The 23,394-nt window shown below is 37.8% G+C and overlaps 2 protein-coding genes across 4 annotated transcripts; one reads left to right on the forward strand and one right to left on the reverse strand.

Annotated features, from left to right (window-relative positions):
• The first annotated feature begins 1,580 nt into the window (after positions 1 to 1,580).
• On the forward strand, positions 1,581 to 8,741 carry rgs20 (regulator of G protein signaling 20). Of its 2 annotated transcripts, XM_042497899.1 has the most exons (5): positions 1,581 to 1,969; positions 3,577 to 3,743; positions 5,997 to 6,071; positions 6,166 to 6,400; positions 8,553 to 8,741. In XM_042497899.1, the coding sequence occupies exons 2-5, from the start codon at positions 3,580 to 3,582 to the stop codon at positions 8,739 to 8,741; spliced, it is 663 nt and encodes a 220-aa protein (XP_042353833.1). In that variant the 5' UTR covers positions 1,581 to 1,969; positions 3,577 to 3,579. The 2 variants fall into 2 exon arrangements, with proteins under 2 accessions (XP_042353833.1, XP_042353834.1); XM_042497900.1 differs by lacking the exon at positions 1,581 to 1,969 and having other exon boundaries at positions 2,978 to 3,743.
• Positions 8,742 to 13,734: 4,993 nt separating this feature from the next.
• On the reverse strand, positions 13,735 to 21,234 carry tcea1 (transcription elongation factor A (SII), 1). 2 transcript variants are annotated; one of them, XM_042497759.1, is made up of 10 exons: positions 21,014 to 21,234; positions 19,060 to 19,122; positions 18,877 to 18,982; positions 17,282 to 17,384; positions 16,585 to 16,730; positions 16,391 to 16,447; positions 15,715 to 15,869; positions 15,403 to 15,549; positions 14,948 to 15,019; positions 13,735 to 14,142 (listed from the first exon to the last, which is right to left on the reverse strand). In XM_042497759.1, exons 1-10 carry the CDS (start codon positions 21,086 to 21,088, stop codon positions 14,134 to 14,136), a joined length of 933 nt encoding a protein of 310 aa, XP_042353693.1. In that variant the 5' UTR covers positions 21,089 to 21,234; the 3' UTR covers positions 13,735 to 14,133. The 2 variants fall into 2 exon arrangements, with proteins under 2 accessions (XP_042353693.1, XP_042353692.1); XM_042497758.1 differs by having other exon boundaries at positions 16,585 to 16,733.
• Positions 21,235 to 23,394: the final 2,160 nt, after the last annotated feature.

Genomic DNA, 23,394 nt, shown 5'->3' on the forward strand with positions numbered 1-23,394 from the left:
TTGTAGCTGCCTTCAGATGGCAGTGTTGTCATCTGGATCATTATTGGTTGCAGGCCTGCAGATCACATTGAACAGCAGGGGCCTGGCAATCATCTGGGAAACAGTTAGATTAAATGCTCAAATGAAATGCACTGTGCATAACTCGCATTAAAAAAATGGCAAACTATGATTGAATGTGAAGTTAACTTCACAAGGATAATGCAGATAAACACCTGCATGGGGAGAAGCCAAGCCATGGATGCAATGTTTATTAAGTTTTAAATAAATCGACTCTGCTGTGGCTGAGTAGTTTTTAATTCAGGTTAAAACAACCGGATGCTAAAGATTCAGGATAAAACAGTAGAGGAGATAATAGTGTGAATGTGAGTCAGTGTGTTGTGTGCAATGACATAAATGTGGTGCATGTGAGAATATGTATGCCGTATGTGCGTGTAAATTTAGGGACGTTGCACCAAATTCTGGGCCCTATAGTGTTTTCTGTGGGCCCCCCTCCCTTACTCTCTTGATCCATGTCTCTCTCACACACCTTTTTATTTTATGTTATGTTACAAAGTCTGTTTGCTTTCTTTCTTTTCCCTTTCTTTCTTTTCTTTTTGGAACTGCAATTTACTTTTCTTGGGGAAAGACATGACAGCTGGTGCTCCAGCCCAAGCAGTCACTCACTCAGCTCTTGCTGCGTTTAGAGATAAATCTTAGTGCAGGGGCAGACTGAACCATTCTGCACTTTTAAGGAGTCGGAGGGGCTTCAGAGAGCTACCTTTTTTTTAAGGATCTTTATATTTCTTATTTTTAGGGATGCTGTTGTTCATACTTTATATATTTATATACTTTTTAATTGCCTTTTTAGAAAAGCAACATTGGCCATTAAGCCATATTGAACATTACACAGTGATTTTTAAAATCTTTATCATATGTTACATGTAGTTTTTATTGCTTTATCAGTACGATTTGGGTTAGTATAGTAATTTATTTTCGCTTTTGCACTTTTTGTTTGTTTTTTTGTTTGTTTTGTTGTTGTTCTTTTTTTTATTTTAGATATCTCCTGTCATTATGTTTGATTGTGAATGTAGCTGTTGTGCAAAGTAATCTCCTTTATCTGTCTATTTCCCACTGCGGCCTTGAGTAATCAATTCTACTGGTAAAAAACACACATGGCAATATATATAATATAATTATAATAAGTCTGTATTGGTATATATATCATACACTATATTGGTGTATATAAAAAGAAAGCAATTAAAAAAAATAAGAAAAACTAGACAGGAAAAAAATCAACATGAGCAAGAGCTACTGTAATCCATCTAACATTTAAAGACATTTCCACCATAAATTGATACATAAAAGGCGAAAGTTGATGCATAAAAATCCCCTAGGAGGATGGATCCCAAACCCTCAGTTTCTCATGTGCCCCTCCCAATTTTGAAACGAAACTTACGCCCCTGGATGTGACACTAAACTTCATAAATGGTGCAACATTTGCTGTCAAAGTCATGCTATCCTTCAGAGAGGTTTAGTCCAAAGCTGCAGCTTGTTTCAGCACCATAGACAGCGACTTCGGGCTAAAGGCACATAGGCGCACGTTCCAACGAAATGGTGGCTTTTGGGGTAATATTTATAGATGTTTTGTGCGTTTTAAATACTTTCAATGAAATATGAGCTCGAGTGAGGTGTGTGGGTGTTTTCTTCCTGTTTTCATTGCTCTCTCTTTATTATAAACTGACACCATGCAGCCTTGGGTGCTTGAATAGTCTGTTTCCAGCCGCGCGCGGGGCAGGTTAAAGGACCTGCACTGTAAAAACCTGTGCCATACTGTCGGGGTTTACTCTTCACTGGGCTACTACGAGCTGGAGATAAGACGCATGCGTACTGACTTGAAGCAGCCGGTCGGGGAGAAAAAAATCCTTATGTGCCATCGGATGTAATCAAGGCAAAGAATTACCTCTTCTCGCTGTGCATACATGGTGAAATTGTAAGTACTGGTGACAAACCGATGTATCATTGCACGGACATGTCGTGAGCGGAGCGTTTTAGGGCCGTTTCCCGGTATTTGAAATGGCATGTCACTATGTTGCTGTATACAGTGGGGCTTTTAACAGATCTAGGCAGTGTCTTTTCGGTGGTTGTCCAGGGCGAAGAAGCTCTACGGTTCTTCATGGTGGCACTTTCCATTGATGGTGTTGTGCGAGTTGATAATTGCAATGTTTTTTTTTTGTTGTTTTGTTTTTTAATCGTTCAAGAACCATTATAGCGTAGTGTCGCTCACATTTCTGCTACGGTAAGGTGTAAGCAAAACGTCGGTTTATTTGGTGTTATCATGATTTATCCTTTGAATGGATACGACCACCCCCACCCCCCATTTCATCGTCTATAGCCGTTGAGTCAAGCCATAGCGCACTGCAATTGTGTCAGCTTTGAAGTACCCGACACCTAACGCGTAAAATATGCCATTTGGCAAGACGCACGAAATCTGCAGCTGCTTTGAATCGGAGCGAAACCGCGCTCGGATCCATTTTAGAAATGACCAAATGGTATTGTATTCACTGAAAGGCTGTGATAGAGCGGTGCTGCGGTTATAGATTTGCAAGCTGCGCCTTCGCCCCCCCCCCCCCCATGTACCAAATCTCCTGACATTTTTTTTAAAGCATCGTTTCTTGTGTCAGGTAGTAGCCGGATGGTGCCTTGTGTTGGAAGCCACAGCTTTGTTACATAAAATGATCTGACAGGATTTGGCAGCGTCTGACCTGGTGATGACACATTTGTTAAAATCAGACAAGAAGTCATTCTGTGAGCGGAGCCTGTCTGTATCTATAGGCCTCCAAACCTTAATGGGGATTCTGTTAGACAATTATAATATACTAATTCCCCATGAGCATGATAAATTCTGCCCTAAGGTGCATGACAGAGTGACAAATTAAAACCCTGAAAAAGAGACAGATATGTACATTATTTTCACATGCATTTAATTTTTTTGCTCCTCTTGGGCCCAGTGAGCATTGCAAATCCTTTAATGCACTGCTTTTACTCAGGCAAATGGGATATTTTAAATTTTGGATTATAAACATTGAGGCCATGGTCAACAATCCATCCCTTTCACACATGCAGTTGGAGTGTATAAGGCAACATACAGCCAGTGTGGGATTAGAGGCACTGAAATGTGCTTGGTGGGTGCATATTTGGCAGCAGGAAAAACAAAAAATCAGCAAATTATTCTTCCATACTTTTCCCCCGAATTGAGCAAAACAGCATTCCTTTACAGTGTGACCTCTGGGCATGCCAGCACATGCTCTTACTAGGCTCCAACCAGAGAGCATCAGCAACACTTCCTTCACACATGACAAACATATAGGTGTCAGCTAGTGAGTGGTGAATTAAATAAATCTGATCAACCTGAATGTGATCAAAGTGCTGGTGTAATGGATGATTTCACACTGCTCTTTGGTGTCATCACAGTGCTGTCCGCACACTGGCACTGATTTCATACAAATCCATCGCAGGTCAAGAGATTTTCTTACCACAAGATAAAATCTCCTCATGACATATAAAACACTAAACTCAGTGCCTCTCCTCTGTCTGTAGCCCATGGGATCAGAGCGGATGGAGATGCGAAAGAGGCAGATGTCGGTGCAGCAGGAGTCGGCAGCGGGGGGAACTGCACCGGCCCAGCAGGGCCAGCCGGGCCAGGCCAACCCACGGGGCTCAAATGCATGTTGCTTCTGCTGGTGCTGCTGCTGTAGCTGTTCCTGGTAGGTCTCCCCACCCGAGAACTCGCTGGTCGTGGCGCAGCATGTCCGACATCACTGCACACAGAACAGCACAGCCTGAGCCACTGTGTAGCAGCAGCAGGTTCTGGCTCCAGTCTTATACTCTTGGTATTTTTGCACGAAATCTGTGGACGTGCAGCAGCCTTACTACAATGTAAAACCTAAACATCAGTTAGATATCTACTGAGAATGTGACAAATGTGAGATCTTGAAATCTCTGCAGTTAAGTGAGCAGACTGTGAAAAAACAAAAAATCGAACAAAATTTAGAAACATTTATATATAAGCAAACATACTGCTATATAGGGTTGCAGTAGTGTAGCAGTTTTTAGGTTGGAAAATTGACGGTTTTCATATAATTTATCGCATATCGCAATATTTTCTGAGGCAGTTATCGCACCGTGAAAAACTCATACCGTTGTAACCCTGTGCTACCATGTACTGTAGTATTTATGTATGTATCTGTCATGAGTATTTATATATCTACCTGCTACATCTCTTTTTAAAATGAACAATGAGCATTCATTCATATTATTGATTAATCGACTAATCATTTAATCTATAAAATATAATGAAAATTGTGAAAAAAAAATCCATCGGAATTTCCAGACTCAAGGCGACATCCTGAATTTTTTTTTTTTTTTTTGACGGACCAAAAGCCTAAAAATCAAAGATAATACAGTTTTACTATCATAGAAGACAAAGAAAGCCAGAAAAGATTGATGTTTAAATGTTTGAAATAGGGCTGGCACAATAACAGATTTTCACTCCACAATTACCGAGGCCAAAACAATTCACAATCACAATAATCTCATAGTATTTATGGAATTGAAAAAATACATCTGTCTAGACTCATATATGTAGTGAAGACTGTAAAGGAATTTTATAAAATCATAAAGTGTAATTTTATTTTAAACGGCATGTTAGCACTATATTGACTTGTATGAGTCCACTAAATAAATTCTAGTAAGAAACATGCTGTCTTCCCTCAGAAACTATGTTGACAGAGGAGTGAAGCTTTGTCACTATGAGTGGGGAACGACCAGAGGAACAGAAATGAACACAAAGTTGTAGCCACGTCAGTAGAGAGAGCTTGAAATATGGACATTGCTGCAAAGACGCTACAAATTCTAAAACTCGAATGATTCACACACATCTTCCTCCCGCAGCACAGAAGATCTATACAATCACTGCTCTTCAAGCTGGGCACTAGAGCTGGGTATTATTTAAATTTAAAAATTAGATTTAAATTTAAAAAGATACCAGTACCCTTAAAATGATGCCGATACCAATATTAACTTCAATTTATACTGCCATTTTTTGTACTTTATTCTATATTTATCATTTGAATGGAAGCATTCAGATGCAGAAAATGCCATCATACTTTGACATCTCAGTACGCTGACCTGTAAAGTCTGCTAAATACGCCGGGCTCAACTTCACCACACCACAGACTGTACGGGTTGTAGCTGCTGCGGAAGTGCAGCAATCACACGTCGCATTAAATTTAACAGTGCTTGTAATGATTAGCTGCGAGCAAATCATGTGTATAGTCATTTTTTTCCACAACGCATCAGATAGAAGTATAGTTTGATGGAAAAGTTTCAGTACTACTTTCTTGCTGTGTTTTTTCAGTAGATACCAATACTTGGCCCTCGTGGGCACCCAAAATTAGTGTTTTCAACTGAGTAACTAACCGAATGTGAAATATGTTCACAAACTCTCCTTCTGATCCCGAGTTATGGCGTTCAATAAAGTCCAGAAAAGCGTTTTTGCAGAACATTATGATGCCACAGTGAAGCTTACCTTTGACTTTTGGATATACAAATTTCAGAAGCAACGTTAAGGTCTTTTTGAGGTATTGCATTCACGAGAATGAGACAGACACAAGGTTACAGTGACCTTGACCCTTTCCCAATCAAATTCTAATCAGTTTATTATTGAGTCTAAGTGAATGTTTGTGCTAAATTTGAAGAAATTTTGTCAAGATGTTCTTCATTCACAAGAATTAGAGAGATGCCAGGTCACGTTGACCTTGACATTTGACCACGAAAATCTAATCAGTTCAGATGTTTGTGCCAAATTTGAAGAAATTCCGTGAGGTTATCGCCATTATGAGGATGAGATGGATGGACAGATGGAAAACCAAAAACATGTCAGCAGCCACGGCCCTCATCTGTGTAAAATCATAACGATGATGCACAGTTAATAATCAGTTTGTCTGTCTCACCATTAGGAATGAAGACCGGGATGAAAGGAACCGAAAGGCGTCTTATGACGTCAAAGAAGGGACCGCGGACTGTGAAGACTGGTCAGTGGATTTCACTGCACAAATATCCACTAAACATATTTGTGGAGGTCAATGTTATAATCACTCACCCCGATGTTATCCATGCTCTCTGCAGCCCGAAGCCCACGCTGGAGGAGGTGCGCTCGTGGGGGCAGTCGTTTGATAAGCTAATGTGTTGCCCAGCGGGGAGGAACTCCTTCCGACAGTTTCTTCGCACCGAGTTCAGCGAGGAGAACATGCTCTTCTGGTTAGCCTGCGAAGAGTTCAGCAAAGACGCCAATAAGAGTACGGTAGAGGAGAGGGCTCGGGTCATCTACGAGGACTACATCTCCATTCTCTCGCCTAAAGAGGTCAGAGACAGCTCTTGATTACACTGTGTTGTTAAAAATGAATTTATTTCAAGGGTGAAACTTTATGAAATCACACAAATGTTCATCTCATCTCCCTGAGGATGTCTGAAGAAAAGCATTAGCTCAGATGTCATTCGTGGATGGGCTAATGAATTGCACTTAAGGGAGCTACAGTATGAAGACCTTTCTTCATGCTGTTTATCTCATTCTCCCTGATTACAGTCACACTAAGAGATGCATTTGCAAAACATTATATTCTGGTAAAATTGTCTTCCTGACTCCACATTTACCAACTTTCTCTTTTTCTTTTAGGGAAGTAGATACGTAAGCCAATCAGCGAGTTGACTTAGGATAATTCTAGCATTAACTAACACATATTCAGCATCAATGATTTTTTGTTTTGTGTTAGATTTTTATGTAATAATAATAATAATGATATAGACAGTGTTATATGTTAACAAAATGCATCAATTTATGAAAAAAAATCCTAGTATATTACATAGTAAAAAGTGCCTTCAAACAAAAACAAATAATTAAAAAAGAAATAAAAACCCTAAATTAATACAAATAAAACTAATTGGCAGCTATCTGTTCAAACATAACAAAATTTCACTGATCAGCGCCTCTACATCTGATTAACTAACACGTTATATTTGGTTTATATAACCTTTACAAGAATTTAAAAAATATATAATAGTACAACAAATTTGGGTTATTTGTTGGACTATATATTAAACAGTTTTGGAGTGTTGCAAGGAAAAGTTGTAAGTCACCAGCACCTTGTTGCAGAACGTACAGCGTGTCACCTGTTTCAACAGCCAATCGACTTTTAGTGAAGTCGGCCAGCCAAGTCTGTTACGAACTGTCTGCAGACTGCGTGTTTGCATTTTCTGATATCAGCCCTCCGTCCCTGCTGAGCCTGAGCTACTTACATCCCTGTGACTGTTGACACGTTTGTTGGTTGCTGTACTCATGGTGTGTTGGTGAAGGACGACTGGTCGTTTTGACTGATTAATCAGCGTTAATTATTATAATTATTGTGGTGTATTTATTATGAATACAGTCCATTTGGAGCCAAGGTTGTTTTATTTATGACCGCCATTTCATCACTACTAGAAATGCAACTGTTGCAAGTCACTATCACCATCCTCAATCATATTTTAAGAAGCTGCAAATTACATTATTACTTTACTTTTAATTACATAAGTTTGTTTACTAAATACGTCCGATGGGCATTCTGATGTTTTCTTTTTGCTTATATTTTATTTTATTTCAGGCTAGCTGCCTTAAATTTCCAGCATTTCTGCTCAGCTAAATTAACCGGCTGCTGATTGCAGGCTCATATTGACCATACAGACATGAGAGTGATATTAATTTTGTCATCAGTAGGGGTGTAAGAGTATACCAAATTCCCAGTTTGGTATGTGCTTCATTTTGGGATTGTGGTTGGGAAAGTTGGGTATTGGATTTATGTGATTTTTTTCATAGTTAGAGCAAAAATTCAGAGTCATGGCAAAGAATATGTTTTGTGAGGTTACAGTGACCTTGACCTTTGACCACCAAATTCAAGTCAATTCATCTTTGCGTACAAGTGGACGTTTGTGCCAAATTTGAAGAAATTATCTCAAAGCATCCTTGAGATATTGCATTCAAAAGTGCGACAGACTTGGTCACCTTTGACCACCAAATGCTAGTCATTCATCATTGAGTCCAAGTGGACGTTTGTGCCAAATTTGAAGAAGAAATTTCCTCAAAGCGATTTTTGAGATATGGCATTCGTGCTAGTGCGACAGACAGATGGACAGATAACCAAAAAATATAATGCCTCCGGCATTATAGTGCGGAGTCATCAGTATAAATAACAAAAAAAAAAGTACAGATGTCAGTAGTGTTAATTTAATGCTCCATGGTAGAATTATGACCTGTTGTTAATTCCTGTGCTGCAGTTTGTGCTTCTTTAAACAGGGCAGAGGTGCTGCAGCAAAAGGCTGTATGAGTCACATGATGTGTTTGTTGAACATTAAACCATATAAATCTATTCTCGTAGACCCCCAACACACAAATATGATCCTGAAAATGAGCACAATAGGGCCTCTTAAAGAATGTGTACATACTGTTTTTCCTAATTTTTACTGCTGTTCTTGACTTGCAGGTGAGCCTTGACTCCCGTGTGCGTGAGGCGATCAACAGGAACATGCAAGAACCCAACTTGCACACGTTCGATGATGCCCAGCTGCAGATCTACACACTAATGCAAAGAGACTCGTATCCCCGCTACATGAACTCCCCAGCCTACAAAAACCTGCTCAACACCCTGTCAGAGCAGTCCCCCGAATCTTAGGGTGGTGATGACCTGTGATATTTTAACTCTCTTTACCCCCCCCCCCCCCGACCCCCCCCCTCCCTTTTTTAAACTTTTCTTTGTATGTTCAGAGTAGGATTACATGAACCGGGCCTCGGACCTGGCCCCTCCCAGGGATCTCAGCGCTATTGTGATCTGCACCTGACTGAAGACACTCAGGTCTCAAAATATCTCCCGAGGGCTCGACATCACAAGTACTGCTACAGATCAACATAGCAAAACACTCCAAAGGAATATGAATATGTTCTGTTTCTGTTTTCTTTCTTTTGATAGAAATAATCTATTTTATTTGTGTTCAGAGTTTTTTATGGTCCGTTGTTTTTTTGTATGATTGTTTGGGGGGAAAATGATTCCTACTGTAGACTATATATATTTATGAGTTTGTAAATAGTAAAAATGGAATTGTGGGTATTTTATGTAGAAACGCCTGGTTCTATTAACTGCGTACGAAAATCAAAGCTCAAGTCAAAAGCTACGTGTTAGCTCTACTTGCAGGCAGCTTTGTGGGGTACCGTATGATTTTACCTTGGTTTCACCCTGTTTTTGTTACCTAACCTCACATTTCGGTACCTGTGACAGCAACTTGGCAACTCCAGTTCGTTTAGAAACTGTGCGTGATTGAAACTGCTGTGAGTGTGGTTATCAGTGAAGTAACAGAGAGTAACGATAGCTCTTGTCACGGTGTGCAATTTGTTTCCCTACGAAACTCAAATCAACGGTGGAAGGGTGTTTTAACTTTCTTTACTGAACCACAGAAGATTGCCTATTTAAGACTGATTTTTTAATTTTATTTAAGTGTTTCTCAGTGCACACTTCATAGGTTTAATATAGATTTACCAGTGTGACATAAGAACCGAAGTAATTCTATTTACCAGATAAAGTATTTTTTTATTTATTGATATCTATTGCCAATACAGAAAAAAACAATAAGTACAAATTATATTTAAGTCCTATGGTTGAGTCAACTATACTGTTTGGTCACTGTCGGAAAATTTAGAATTTGGGGTTTATCTTATGGGCCTGTAATTTCCTAATAATTTCCGTGAATTTTCAAATGAATTTGGTACTCATTTTGGAGGGAAATTGAAATATCCTTTACAGAACTGCCACATTTAAACCCAAGTAAATATTTATTTATTATGCAGCCATGACCGTTAAAAGGGCTGTACGCAACTCTGGCGAAAGATAGTTGATTGTTAAGTCTCATTTCCAGCTCCGTAAATACCGACGCTTTGGGTTCGAGGTCCGGTATGATTGCCAACCCACACTGTAAAAAGAAACTATTTTTTAACTTATAAAAGCTAGTGTCCGGGCTGCCTTAAAATTTTTAAGTTGACTGAATTTGAGAAGACAAGATGAATCATTACAAAATTATCTCAACTTTTTAAGAAAAAAAATAAATAAAAATTTTAAGGCAGCCTGTACACTAACTTTTTCAAGTTAAAGACATTACTATTTACTTTCTTTTGCAAAGCGTCTGTATTTAACGACCAAGAGGTGAGACTCAACAATCAACTATCTTTCTCCAGAATTACACACAGCACCTTCAAAGGAATTGTGTGACATTTTGGGAAACATGTTCATTTGCTTGTTAGTGTTAGATCGGAATATTCATACCTCTCTCATATCTGTTGGCTAAAGGCTCGGACATACTTTCCAAGTTGAATGTCTGTGGATGGACGCATATGGTCTATTCATAGTACAACTATCAGCCCCCAGCAGTGAATGGGAGGGCAGGGAGGTGAGCTGACCGTCATCCTACTACCGAAATCGGGTGAAAGTGAAACTAAACGATGCTGCGGGGTCTGGAGTGATTGTCAACAATCCAACTTAAAATTAACCCGAAATATAATACTACAATCAGAGGCTGGTTAGCTTAGCTAGTCAATATTTAAGACTTTCTTTTCTCTCTCTCTGAGTAGTTTCATTTCCAGTCTTTATGCTGAGCTAATTGGTTGTAGCTTTATATTTAGTTTAAAAACATGAGAGTGGTGTTGATTTTCTTATCTAAAAAGAGCATTTTCCATAATGTCAAACAATGCTTCAATTCTCCATTCATGCCACTTGTTGGTCGGCCTGGAGACAAATTTGACAGTTATAAAAAATGTATTTATGAGAGGTGCATTAACTGTTTGTATTTCACCAATAATTAGTACCTAAATACATCCAAATCTTCACGAAACTTCTTGGAAATTAACGGGAAATTACTTAAAAATTAATGGGTAAAATAAAGCGTTTAAATACATTTTCACTTAAAGGTCCAGTGTGTAGGATTTAAGGGAATTATTTGCAGAAATGTTACATAATATTAATACCTATGTTTTCATTAGTTTATAATGACCTGAAAATAGGAATTGTTGTGTTTTCATTATCTTAGAATAAGACGTTTATGGCTACATGCGGAGCAGGTCCTCTTCCTAAGTAGCTACAGTTCTACAGTAGCCCAGAATGGACAAATCAAACACTGACTCTGGATAGGACCATTTGCGTTTTTTGCGTCAGCCACTTTCTTGCAAACTTAGCACACGCGAGAAGTTTCCGTTCTGCAACCTCACCACTAGATGGCACTAAATCCTGCACACTGGACCTTTAAGAAGGCTCACCTGCAACATGAAATTGAATTAAATTGACTGAAATTGACACTGGGGTCCGGCCAGGTCAGCAGCAACACCAAAGCTACCATGCAAGCTGTGTTCATACGTTTAACGAGAGCGTTTCCACTGACTAAAATTGGAGTTGCCAAGTATTAAATACTTTTATGTATTCTGATAGTTTTAGTTAAATTACTTTGTTGCCTCACAAACGTCACTCAAAGACAAGATCCTCACATGGCGAAGTGCCTTGACATTCAATTTTATGACATCTTTCTCATGGGCAAAAGTTGTTCTCAGACTCTTGCTAGAAGGGTGGTTACTGGAGCATGAGGCCAGTTTACTGGAAATCGTCCCTCTCTTTGGCCAAATTATCGCATGTGTTTTGTCTTGATTCCTTAGTCGTGACTGCACCGGCCCATTTGGGGTGGCACTACCAAACAGTATGGTGGAGGGTGGTGACAACACATGTCTTTATTCGCTGAAGACAAAACAAAGATCAATGGATAGGGCTGTTTGATCTGAAATTCTTGCCAACCTGTGTGCTTCACGGTGGCACTACTTGTCTTAGAGTTAACTTTAACTTACTATGTGCAATTTGAGCTGATGGATACACCGCGCAGATCAACCTCAAAAACACAATCTAAGCCAATGGTTTGGAGTGATGCCTATAAATGTTGTTTCTTCTTCTGTTTACTATATGAAATGTGTTATTTTGCGCTGAGTTTACTAAAGAATACATTTTTAAAAAAAACAAATAATGTGAATGTTTACAGTATATGGTTTAGTTTTTTTTCTGCTACTCTCCAAGAAAATAATGACTTGTGGGCATTTTGATTAAGATAAAATAAAGCACAATAATTTTACCGACTCTGGAATGATTTGATCACAAAACTGCACAAACATCAAGTATTAAAACTTTCCTGGAAAAAGAAAACAACTGATTCTCACACATTTTTTTGTGGACAGAATCAAGGACATGGAAATGTTTGTGATGGCCGATAAATGTCACGCATCGTCACATATTAGAGATGCATTATTTCATATATTATTATTTATTGAAAATAAATTTGCAGTTATCTTACGATGAGGATTATTCACTGAAGATTACTGTAACATTTTCATAGCACACAATATTCCATGACCTTACTATAACTTTCAGTGATTTTTCCCAATTCTGTGACTTTTCCAGGCCAAGAAAATGTGATGGTGAAATTCCATTACTTTTCCAGGTTTTCCATGACCATGGGAACCATGTGATCTAAATATATGTTTTCTGTGCAAGAAAATCAAAGTTTTCTTAATGAATTCGAGGCAACATGGCATAACTAACTGATATACAAAAGGTTATATTGTGGCTGAACTGGGACATATCCTTCAATTTAACAGACATTTTCTCATAACTGATTTTTTTTAATGGAAATTGTGTTTTTTTCCAGTGACAACTTGTGACTTTTCTTTCGTTTTATGGGAATTCCTTATAACCATCATTTAGAGTCACATAGTCTAAAGAAATACTCCAACCACAAAATGTCCATTTATAAATTAGTTAGTCGGTGATTATATATAATAATATGCAAAGAAAATGGAAACACCCTGATTGATTGGGGACACGTTTAACAACAGTAAAACTATATCAACATCTGTTTACAAACTCACACAATTTGTGCAGTGTGATTCAAGTCTCACTTATCAAGTTGTATGCTCAGTACTTCCCAAACACATGCATTTTCACTGAAAGTAAAATCTATGTTTTCTCCAAAGCCAGACTCCAAAATTATGGGGTTTTTTTTGTGAAAATGCATGTGTTTGGGAAGTACAGAGCATACAACTGGATAAATGAGACTTGGATTATTCCGCACGGGCTGTGTGGCAGTTTTCTACAATCAATCAATGCTGTTTTCCTTGGAAACATTCAAGCAAGACAGTTTTCTCCACAAAATCAAGGTAATTTGTGATATACAAATGGCCATTTGGGGGTGAAGTATTCCTTTAACATTGTATTGAATCTGTAGTACTTTCCTTCCTCAAGTTAAAAGATAAAACAGACTTACTTTAGTGTGACTGCTCTGGATTCGGTTTGTGTGAGGGTAAAGCAGCCCAATGCTCGTCGACACTAAGTGGCTGCACCTGGCAATTAAAAAAAAAAAGCTAGAGGAAAGAGAAACAATTGTGTGTTTTCTCTGGTTGTGCCAATGACATTATCCCGTCCCCCGACAGATTAATATGCATACATCAGCATTCACTTTGATGTAATGAATATTCCAATAACAAATGTATACTCCTCAACACACACAGACACACACAGTGTTTTTGTCTTCTCAGATCCCTAACTGCATTAGTATAATGTTCAAGATTCACATAACCAGAGGAGACTGAAGACTAATGAAAAGCACTTCTTTTTAATCAAATGGATTACACTTTTATTGGGAAATTAAATAAAACAATGCAATGTTGTGAGGGAAAAGCAAAACAACATTGTCCAAAGTGTTAAAACTACATATAAAAAATGCAGATAAAAGAGAATGAGACAAGATTGATCGCATATATTTGACAGTGACAAAACAACTAATAGTCAATAGTAAAAGATTTGGGGTGAGGGCATTGGAGGGGACTGACAATGAGCTCCATCTATGAACAGAATATTTTTTCAAAACCGTAACCGGTGGCATCTTTGTATGGCATGTTGTGTACTATGTACCACGAAATACAAAGCTCCAATCTGTTGCAGAGACAACCTGGTCCAGAAATTTTGCTACTTGTCGGAGTGCCGTGCAGATTCAGCAGAACTAGGACACAAAAAACAAATATTAATACCCCAAATATTTAGATTAAAAAACTGATGATCAAGTAATAAGTAAACAGCTGGAAAAAATTTCCCAGATCAACAGCAACTAACATTTATTTCTTATTAAAAACCTCGACCCAGAAGCAGTGGTGTATTCCAATGTAGCAGCGTATCTCAAACCTCTTCTCAAGAACCACATGTCCTGAGTTTTTTTAGATTTCTCTCTGCTGCAACACAGCTTGACGAAATGATCAGCCTGTCATCAGGCAGCTTCAGGAGTTCATAACAAGTTGATCATTTGAATCAGCTGCGTTGGAGCAGAGAGAGAACTAATACATGCAGGACTAGTGGTACTCAAGGACAGGTTCGCCATGTGAGCTTTAATTTATTTTCTTAATTTTTCCACTTTCAAACATCACTAGTGTTTTGTAAACTGTTGTGTTACATATTTGGTGTAAATTATGAAACTGTGGTTTACATATCTGGATTTTTTTTAACATACAGTGGTACACAAGATATAAGTAGAAGATCTTTAAAGAACAGTTAACTAAATGATTTAGTCCAGTTCTTTTTTCAATTAAATCGATAAATCGATTAGTCTATAAAATGCATAAATAATTGTATGTATCTATTCAATTAATCAATCAAATACATTTAAACTGGACTAACGTATTTATTATGGGTGGGACTTAAAATCCAGGTGCACAGTCTGTATGGAAAGCGGACATGGAAATATTTTGTGGAAACACATGCTGGATGATGTGTTCCAGGACTGAGTGAATGAAGCCTGCATTTAAGAAACATACCTTCCATCTATTTCCACATTGATTGCAGAAGACAAACGTGGTCATCGGCTCATCAGCACTGCGAGTTTGAACCTAGGAATTAAAAAAAAAAAAAAACCACTCACTATTTATTACATCATCTTATCTAACAAGCTGCTGTCTAACCTAACATCAAAGCTACATTATACATTATGCTCTCATGAGCATGCAGCCATACAAATATTACAATGCACCATTATGTCAACTGAACCATGCAAATTGAGTCTTTATCAGCTTTTCCAGCAGAGGTGCATTATGATGTCTAAGATGGGCCCCTTGGAAGTAACTTGTGTGTTTAACAATGGTGATATTGATTATATCTACACATAGCTTTGCACAGATTAGATGTAATCTCTTCTTAAACAAATGTTGCCATCAACCATTGCATCCTTCTCTTGCTTCCACTGTGAAAATAAAGGACAAATGGCCATCTGTACCTGTGTGTACGTGCAGGACTTCCCCTTGCACTTGCCACAGGTGAATAGATCGGTCTGAGTGCCCCCGGTGGTGGCCATCTGGTGGTCCCTGACAGCCTCTTTGGTCAAATTCTTTCTCATTTCCTTCAGCTCATCACTGGCCATTTCCTGCAAAAACAGAAAAATGTCAATTATGATGCCTTTAAGTGTATTGATTTATATCCCCTATTGCTGTGACAAGAGATATACAACATATGATCAAGTTAAAACAAGATTGAATTAAAAAATGTTAAGAATTCGTCAAGACAGTGTTGGGATGATTATACTACACACCTCTGCGGTCATCTTAGCCATCCGCTCGGGGGTTACACTCCCACATAGCACAGTCCTCCTTAAATTAGGATTTTTCACATCCTTCAAATTTGAGATTCGGCTCCGCACACGGTTCTTGTATTTCATGTCTGTGTTCTTAAACTCTTGAAAGATAAGTGATGGCAGGTCAAGGAATTCACTTTTTGAGATTGTATTTTTTTTTCATGCTTCATTATAAAGTAGAGCCAAGAACTGCATTGATAGCTATGGCCTCTTAGGTGTGTTTGTGTTAAAACATTTAGTGAATTAACTAGTTCACTAATTAGATAAAGTGGATCCACAAAAGTTTCAATAATTACAACGCTTAACATTTTGCATTTTTGACTTCTCAAATGTGAAGATTTTTTGGTTTTCTCCGTGTGTTACTTTAGGCATTTAGACTGTTGGTTAGACAAAGCAAGCAACTCAAAGTCCAAAAGACATTACCTCGGGCCTCAGGTTTTTGACATATTATGGACTATAACAGTAATTGAAAAATCAATAAATAATGAAAAAAAATGCTGAGCACTGCTCTTATGTGTTTCTTAATATCACCAGCATCTCAAAAACAGTCACAGAACTAATTTAAAACACAGTGGCATCCAAAAAGTAACACCAACATCACTTTCAGACATGTTTAATTCAGTGTTAAGGATATCCTCCTCAATCTGAGCTCCGAGTTCATCGCAATCAGCACCAATAGCAATATAATCATCTGAAAAAAGAAAAAAAAAGACCAACAGTCAGACGGTGGACATCAAATGTCACAAATTCTGCCAATAAAGTCGAAAGTAACAACAGATATCCTGTGGTGACCATGTGTTGTCCATATTATTATGAAAACAGGATCACCTCCAGTCTGCAGAGCATTGGCCAGCATCTCTCTGCACTTGAGCCTGATAGAGTCGGAGGTGTTGGGGGCACGAGGGAAGGTGTTGATCAGCGTGTTGGTGGAAACTTCAGCGGGTTCGCTCTTACTGCTGGAGTTACTGCTGGAGCTGCTGTGGGAGCAACGAGAGAGGAGAACTTGAATCAGCTAACCAGTATAAGAAATGCATCCCATTACAGCAGCCAAATGGCAAAAAAAATGTGTTGACCATCAGAAATATGCATTCATAGCTTACGCTCCCAGGACTCTATTACCTTCAGTGTTTCTCAGTACGCACAGAGCTTAGCAAAAAGGCATTTTCTCACTCTGCCCCTTCAACCTGGAACACGTTACAGCAGGATCTGAAGCTGTCCAGACTGATCCCACTAGGGGATTTTAAACTTATTTTAAGGGCACTGAAAAAAAGCATCTTTGGAAAATTGTTCCTTTTTTTTGGTATTTTTAATCTGCTTCCACTTTCACTGAAATATTGTATGTACTGTACTGATAAATCTGTCTGTCTGTCACTAATTATTGTTATTTTCTATGTTGTCCGAAAAAGGTCTTTCTTAAGAATGAAACCCAGTGTCTCAATGAGATAACCTGTATAAATAAAGGTTAAATAAAATTTAAAAAAATAATAAGAAGAAACATAAAAAAAGCAAATATCTTTCGTGTCACCTCTCTTCTTTTGCCTCCGGGCTGCCCTGCGCGGGAGAAACAACAGGTGTCGTTTGCTCTTTCCTCTTTTCATCTGAAGGTTTATCTCCACCGCCGGGCTCATCTGATCAGAGAACAAGTGGCAGAAGACAAGCGAGTATGTAAATAACACGAGAGAGCGACTTAAGAGGACAACATTCAAATCCGTAATGTCATTAATTTTGTATGCTTGCCAGCTGAATAGCAGCGCGGCACTGATTTATTAATTAGCTGTCAATGATTAAATAAAATCACCAATTAATTTGTTTGAAACATCTTTTTGAGAAAAAGTCAATGTTCTCTGATCCCAGCCATTGAAATGTGAATATTTTCCAGTTTCTTTACTCTTCTTCGACATTAAACTGAATATGAGTTCTGGATGAAATAAGACATTTGAGGACGTCGTGAGGACAATGGAGTAGAAGCTCTACTGTGTCTTTGTGGTGGACACATAAAGGGTGCTCTTTAGATACTTCAGATCTAGCTTATTTTTTCTTGTAAATGGCTCTTTGCATGTGTGAAATATGGTCTAGATAAAAAAATAGAAAATATATATAACCCAAGGCACATTTTTAGGATTTCTGCTAAATTAAAATATGATAATTTACTATTTAATTTTGTATTATTTTTGAAGTAGGCTTGCATTTTATGTTTTGTTTTTATGTGACAATATTTGAGGACGGCATCTAGGGCTTTGGGAAACACTTGTTGACATTTTTCTGACATTTTATAGATCCAATAACTAGTCGATTAATTGAGAAAATAAACAACAAGACAAGCCACCAGGTACATTGTTTCAAAATGGTTTGCATCTTTACGCCTCAACTACCCTCAATGCAGAACTACTGTGGCAAAAAAACGTTTGAGCAACCCCCACATTAAGAAAACAAGCTAAAATAGATTTTTCACAAGAGCAGCAATTTAGCAGAAAAATATAACTTTAGTAGACGTAAAGTGACTTTAATGACTATTATACTGCCACGTAAGGTAATAACTGAGTGATAGTGTTGCCTTTTTAAAATTCCATCTTCACCATTTTGTTCATTAATTATGATGATAATGATGGTGATGATAATGGTGATAACCGAAAAGGAAATATAGGAATAAAATCATTACATTACAGAAAACCTGAACACATCTAATAAGGGTTATATCAGAAGCAACATTCAAATACGAAAAATATGACGTGATTCTATACTTGTGTTACAAAATAACTAAAGCTACCTCTTGCTATCAGTGTGGATGTTGTCACTGAAATCTTGACTGAAACTGCTGGCTGCTGCTCATTTGTTTGTGCTGAACACCTCACTTACTCACAACACTGTGGGTTGGATGTTATTTAAGAAAGCCCATCAGGACATGTCTGACAGCTGGTGTGCCCGGAGAGCGATGTGTTACAACAAGCAAGAATTAAAAACTGGCTTGGGCTTCATTAAGCCAATCAGCTCCAAAAAAAAAGCAATAACTGGCTCTGATACAATCATACACAGAAAAGTGGGACATCATGTCTCCAGGAAAAACACAGATAATAAAACAAAGTCACACACATTTAAGCAGAACTGAAAAGCATTGTTTACCCAAAAGCTTCTTCCACGATTTGATCAGGGACTTGGCGAGGGATGTCACCTCGTCGTCTGTGCTCTGCTTGCGGATGGCGTTAACGGACATCCCAATTCTGGTAGACTGTGGAAAGACAATGTGTGAGGGCTTCAGGGTTTAAGCACCGCCGGTGAGCCTCGGGAAGAAATGAGCAAAGATACCTGAAGCAGCTCCAGAGTCATGGGGATACTTCGCAGCTCCTTCAATAAGTCCAAAGCCCCCGCCTGCAGAAGAGAGAGGAGGGGACGGAGTGAGCACGGTGAGATTTCCCTCTCTCTCTCTTCATCTGCACACATTTATGTTTTAATACTGCACATCACTAACTCAGTTTCTTCTACAGAACCTTTGTACTCCCTCCTCTCACAGGTTTCCTCAGATTATGGTTGTGCACGGATGATGGCTGCGGTTGCCTCACGCCCACTACTAGTTATTATTATTAATTATACTTCAACTATTATTATACACATATCATTATTATTGTCACATACATACACTATCATATTTGAATAATAAAAAATAGTTTGTGTATGTAACAAATTTGCCGTCATAAACTACTTTTATGCATATTCATGTTTCTATTATTGTTATATTTGTTGCTTTTACTGTGCATCCCTCCCACTACCCACTTTGCATTTCCCAATCACATGAATTTTTTGCTAAAACACAAAGCAACACAAAAACAAGTATTTAAATCTGAACTAAAAGTGTACCTTAACTATGCTCTCTTCAAAGTCAAACTCCAAAACTAAGGTTAAAATAATGCATTTACAAATGGTCATTTTACGGTTGGGGTATTCCTTTAAGTTCATTATTCATTAGTTAGTTAGTTAGAAAATGGACAGGACCGTCTAAGTGTATACTCCCTCCTAATCTTTTTCAGACATGTAATTCATATATTTGCTTAACTAATAATTTATAGTAAAATGATATGTTTGCTGGTCATTGCATTGGTTTATTTTATTGTTCTGTATTGTATTTTATTTTTATGATATTTTACTGGTTTTTCTTCGGTGTGTTTTTACTTTTACAGGTGTATCAGTTTTATTGTATTTGTAGTTCATTCATTTATTTTAATTCAAAGATAACATCCTTGTCTACATGTCTAATTTGTGTATTTATTTTATCTAGTTGAAGAACATATATGAGTCCTGACTGACATATCTTTGTATCTTTTATTAGTTTATTGTTTATCTTGGTAATTATTTGTTGCTAATTATTCTACGATTCATTTTTTTTTCTATTCTTATTTCTTAATTCGCTCATATGGTCAGTTGACGGTTTTATTTTGTACCTGCAACTTCTACCTCGCACTTTGTGCTGCACACTGTGCTTCCACCTGGAATTAATTGTGCTATATAAATCTTATTTGTTTGTTTACCCTTGTTTTTTGTTATTGTTTACATGTTCAAAATAGGGGAAAAAAACCTATTGATCTATACAACAAAGTCACTATAACGTTTTAAAGACCAAATGATTACTCGAATATAGTCACCACAGTAATCGATAATAAAACTAATCGTTAGCTGCAGTCATGTTAACGTTAATACGTTAGATTACTTATAGTGTAACTACAGCAGCTAGGCGGCTAACAGTTAAGCATTCATAACAGTAACCGCATTAGCTACTCAGCCGCTTGCAAAATTCCCAAAACACGACTAAATTCTTCATGACAAGAGCATTATTTTCCTTCAGATTTTGATTTTAAACTAGCTACTTTATTGCTGTTATCTTTAAATGCCCGCATCCTACATGTTATTGCGCTGTAAGGCACAAAGCTAGCAGGATGCTATGTGGCTAGCCGCTAGCAGCTCATAGAGCCGCCGCTGACAGAGAGCTAGTTAGCTCTTTGCGGCTAACCGGTTAGTCACAGGTAAGTTAGCCATGCAGCTCGTTGTTAGGGGTAACTGTGTAATTACGGGTTGGGGAAAATACTCTAACGACACCACACACTGGTGCACAATTGTGTTGATAATGGCAGAACCGGCTACAGGATGAATTAGCGGGACTATCGGCAGCTAGCCCCATCATAGCGCATTAGCACCAGCGTTAGCTCCACATCAACATCAGCCCGATAGGCTAAGCAGCAGCGGGCAGGTAAGCATCCATTCTTCTCACCCCGTTTTTCTTCTGCGCCATTTTATCCATCTTCTTCGCAATTCTGATGATCTCCTCTTCTTCTTTTTTGCCCATGTTGACTGATCTGATGAAATCCAAAATAAAAAAAAATCGGGAGCGAAAAGGAAAGAAAATTTGCGACAAAGAACACGCGACTGGAGTGAGAGCGGCGGCGTCTTCTTGAGGGACCCGGGACCTCACACTGACCCTCCTCCGCTGGAGAGCAGACCTGAGCAGTCGATGCATGATGAGTTCAGGAGAAGTTAATCAGAATCCGATTTATTTAACCTGTAAGTGTGTTCACTGATAAGAAATTTGGCTCCATTTTTTTATTTACTCGTAGTGTAGTTGCACAGAAATACGGCTAAAAACGAGGACAACAAAGCAGAACAAGGTAAATGTAAACATTTGTAACACGACATGGGCTATAAAAAGAAGCCACAACAACACAATAAATGAAATGAAATGAAATGAAGAAACTTTTAGTGCCAAAGATGCTAGTATATATAGGCTACGGAATTATTAAGGTAAGGCGCTGTTCGTTATTCGTGAGAGGGGGGAGGTGGTCCGAAAAGGGGCTTAAATAATTGTTTAGGAATTGGGTAGGGACTTTTATTTTCTAATTTGGTTTGTGGGAGGGGCAACTTTAAATGGCTGTGTTCTTATGTTTAATTTACAAATTTTACCACCAGCTTACTATGATTCATGGGAGGGACACTTTTTAAAGAAAACATGCTCTAAAAATGCAAATATTACTCGTCACAGCCCGAAACTGTAAAATGAGAAATTATGGTTGAACAGATTATGTGAGATGAACTTCCTTCAGAAAAAAAAAATACAAAAAAAAGTATTTCATCAAAATCACTTTATTCTACATGTCTCATTTAAAATGTTGCCAGAAAATAAACTGTTTGCACTAACTAACCAACATGAAAAACAACCCCCAAAAAACAAAAAGCTATTTTCTTTAAAATGGCTCAAATTACACCATTTATCATTACAAAAAACCCCTGTAAAACAGAAATTATTGTTGAATTTTTAAATTTCCAGTGGTCCTTAAAGTTCCTTTAGACAAAAAAGAATAACCAAATCTGAGTTTAAGATAGTGCTATTTCATCAAAATCTCATGAAAAACAAACTGTTACCAGTCACTCAGGGAGGCTCAAGGAAAAATATTTGTTTTGCTTTGGGTGGTAAAAAAAAAGTCACACACCGGCCACCCCCTCCTCTGATAAATAAAGAACAGTCCCTACCAGTTTGTTTTAAAGCCCATACATGAGGTTGTTTGAATATGGCGCGCTCATATTAATCACGGCAGAACTGAAGATTCCTGTCATACCATTAATTACTCATCGCTCGATGTGTTAATAAGACAAAGGGACACATTTTTATGATATATACCTCTGTTTTCCTTCTAGTTCTGCACTTAACGTCTGTCCTCCTGCTACCAAAATAAAGCCTGCATTTTAGCAATACCGCTACCTGTCGTAGGATGGCGTCAAAGTGCCACTTGTAGCTCTGCATGGGTCAACAATGAACTCAAGTTTTCAATGTTGTGTAGCCTAAGTGTTTGAGTCCTCTCATTTTAAGATGGAAAGTTGTAAATGGTCGTTCTCCAGAGATTTAATAATAAATAAATAATAATAATAGAAAACAAAAAAAGTAAATAGCTGCAGTTTTAGCATTCCTTTTAATTTCAACGTTAAATTTCTGTCTATTTTTTGTGTTTGTTTTTTTGTTGTGTAAATAGTCTTTTATCGTATTTAATAGAATGTAATTAATTCACTATTTTCTAAATTTTTTGGAAGGCATATATAGCCTACTATAACTATTTATTGTATGTAGCCAGTTGGCCTAGGTGTAGATTTTGGGGGGCACGCGGAGAGCACGTGCCCCTCAATTTTTAGAATATGTGCATTTGTCCCATTAAAAAGGACTTTTATAATGACAAAATTAAAGACCTTTACACCATACATTTATGGAGAAAAAATCTATCTATCTATCTATCTATCTATAGATATACACACTCACACACACACACACACACACACACACAAACACACACAAAGATACACGATCTGAGGGATCACAATTAACATTCAACAGCAATTAACACTGCAATGTTGTCGTTGTTTTTTTAAAATACCAGATTAATTAAACTCTAAAAGCAAATAAAACAGTAGGGAAAACATCCTGTAATGGTGGACAAGATCATAACAAGGTTACAAGCCATAAAGGCTGAAAAACACCAATAGACATTTTGGTTGAAACATCGACAGTGTCACTACTTGTCTGGCACTATTTAGATTTTCCCTCCTAAAATAATAACTCAGTTGCGAGTACACACATGCTACATGTAGCAGCTGACAGTTATTACCGTA

This window comes from Plectropomus leopardus, chromosome 12, assembly GCF_008729295.1.
Source record: "Plectropomus leopardus isolate mb chromosome 12, YSFRI_Pleo_2.0, whole genome shotgun sequence".
Classification (NCBI taxonomy): domain Eukaryota; kingdom Metazoa; phylum Chordata; class Actinopteri; order Perciformes; family Serranidae; genus Plectropomus; species Plectropomus leopardus.

Coding starts and splice junctions, on each gene's coding strand:
- rgs20 (XM_042497899.1), top strand. CDS start 3,580: ATGGGATCAGAGCGGATGGAGATGCGAAAGAGGCAGATGTCGGTGCAG. Junction 3,744..5,996: donor TGCTGCTGTAGCTGTTCCTG/GTAGGTCTCCCC, acceptor TCTCACCATTAG/GAATGAAGACCGGGATGAAA. Junction 6,072..6,165: donor ACCGCGGACTGTGAAGACTG/GTCAGTGGATTT, acceptor TGCTCTCTGCAG/CCCGAAGCCCACGCTGGAGG.
- tcea1 (XM_042497758.1), bottom strand. CDS start 21,088: ATGGGCAAAAAAGAAGAAGAGGAGATCATCAGAATTGCGAAGAAGATG. Junction 16,448..16,584: donor CAATGCTCTGCAGACTGGAG/GTGATCCTGTTT, acceptor TTCTTTTTTCAG/ATGATTATATTGCTATTGGT. Junction 15,020..15,402: donor AGTCCTGCACGTACACACAG/GTACAGATGGCC, acceptor TTTAATTCCTAG/GTTCAAACTCGCAGTGCTGA.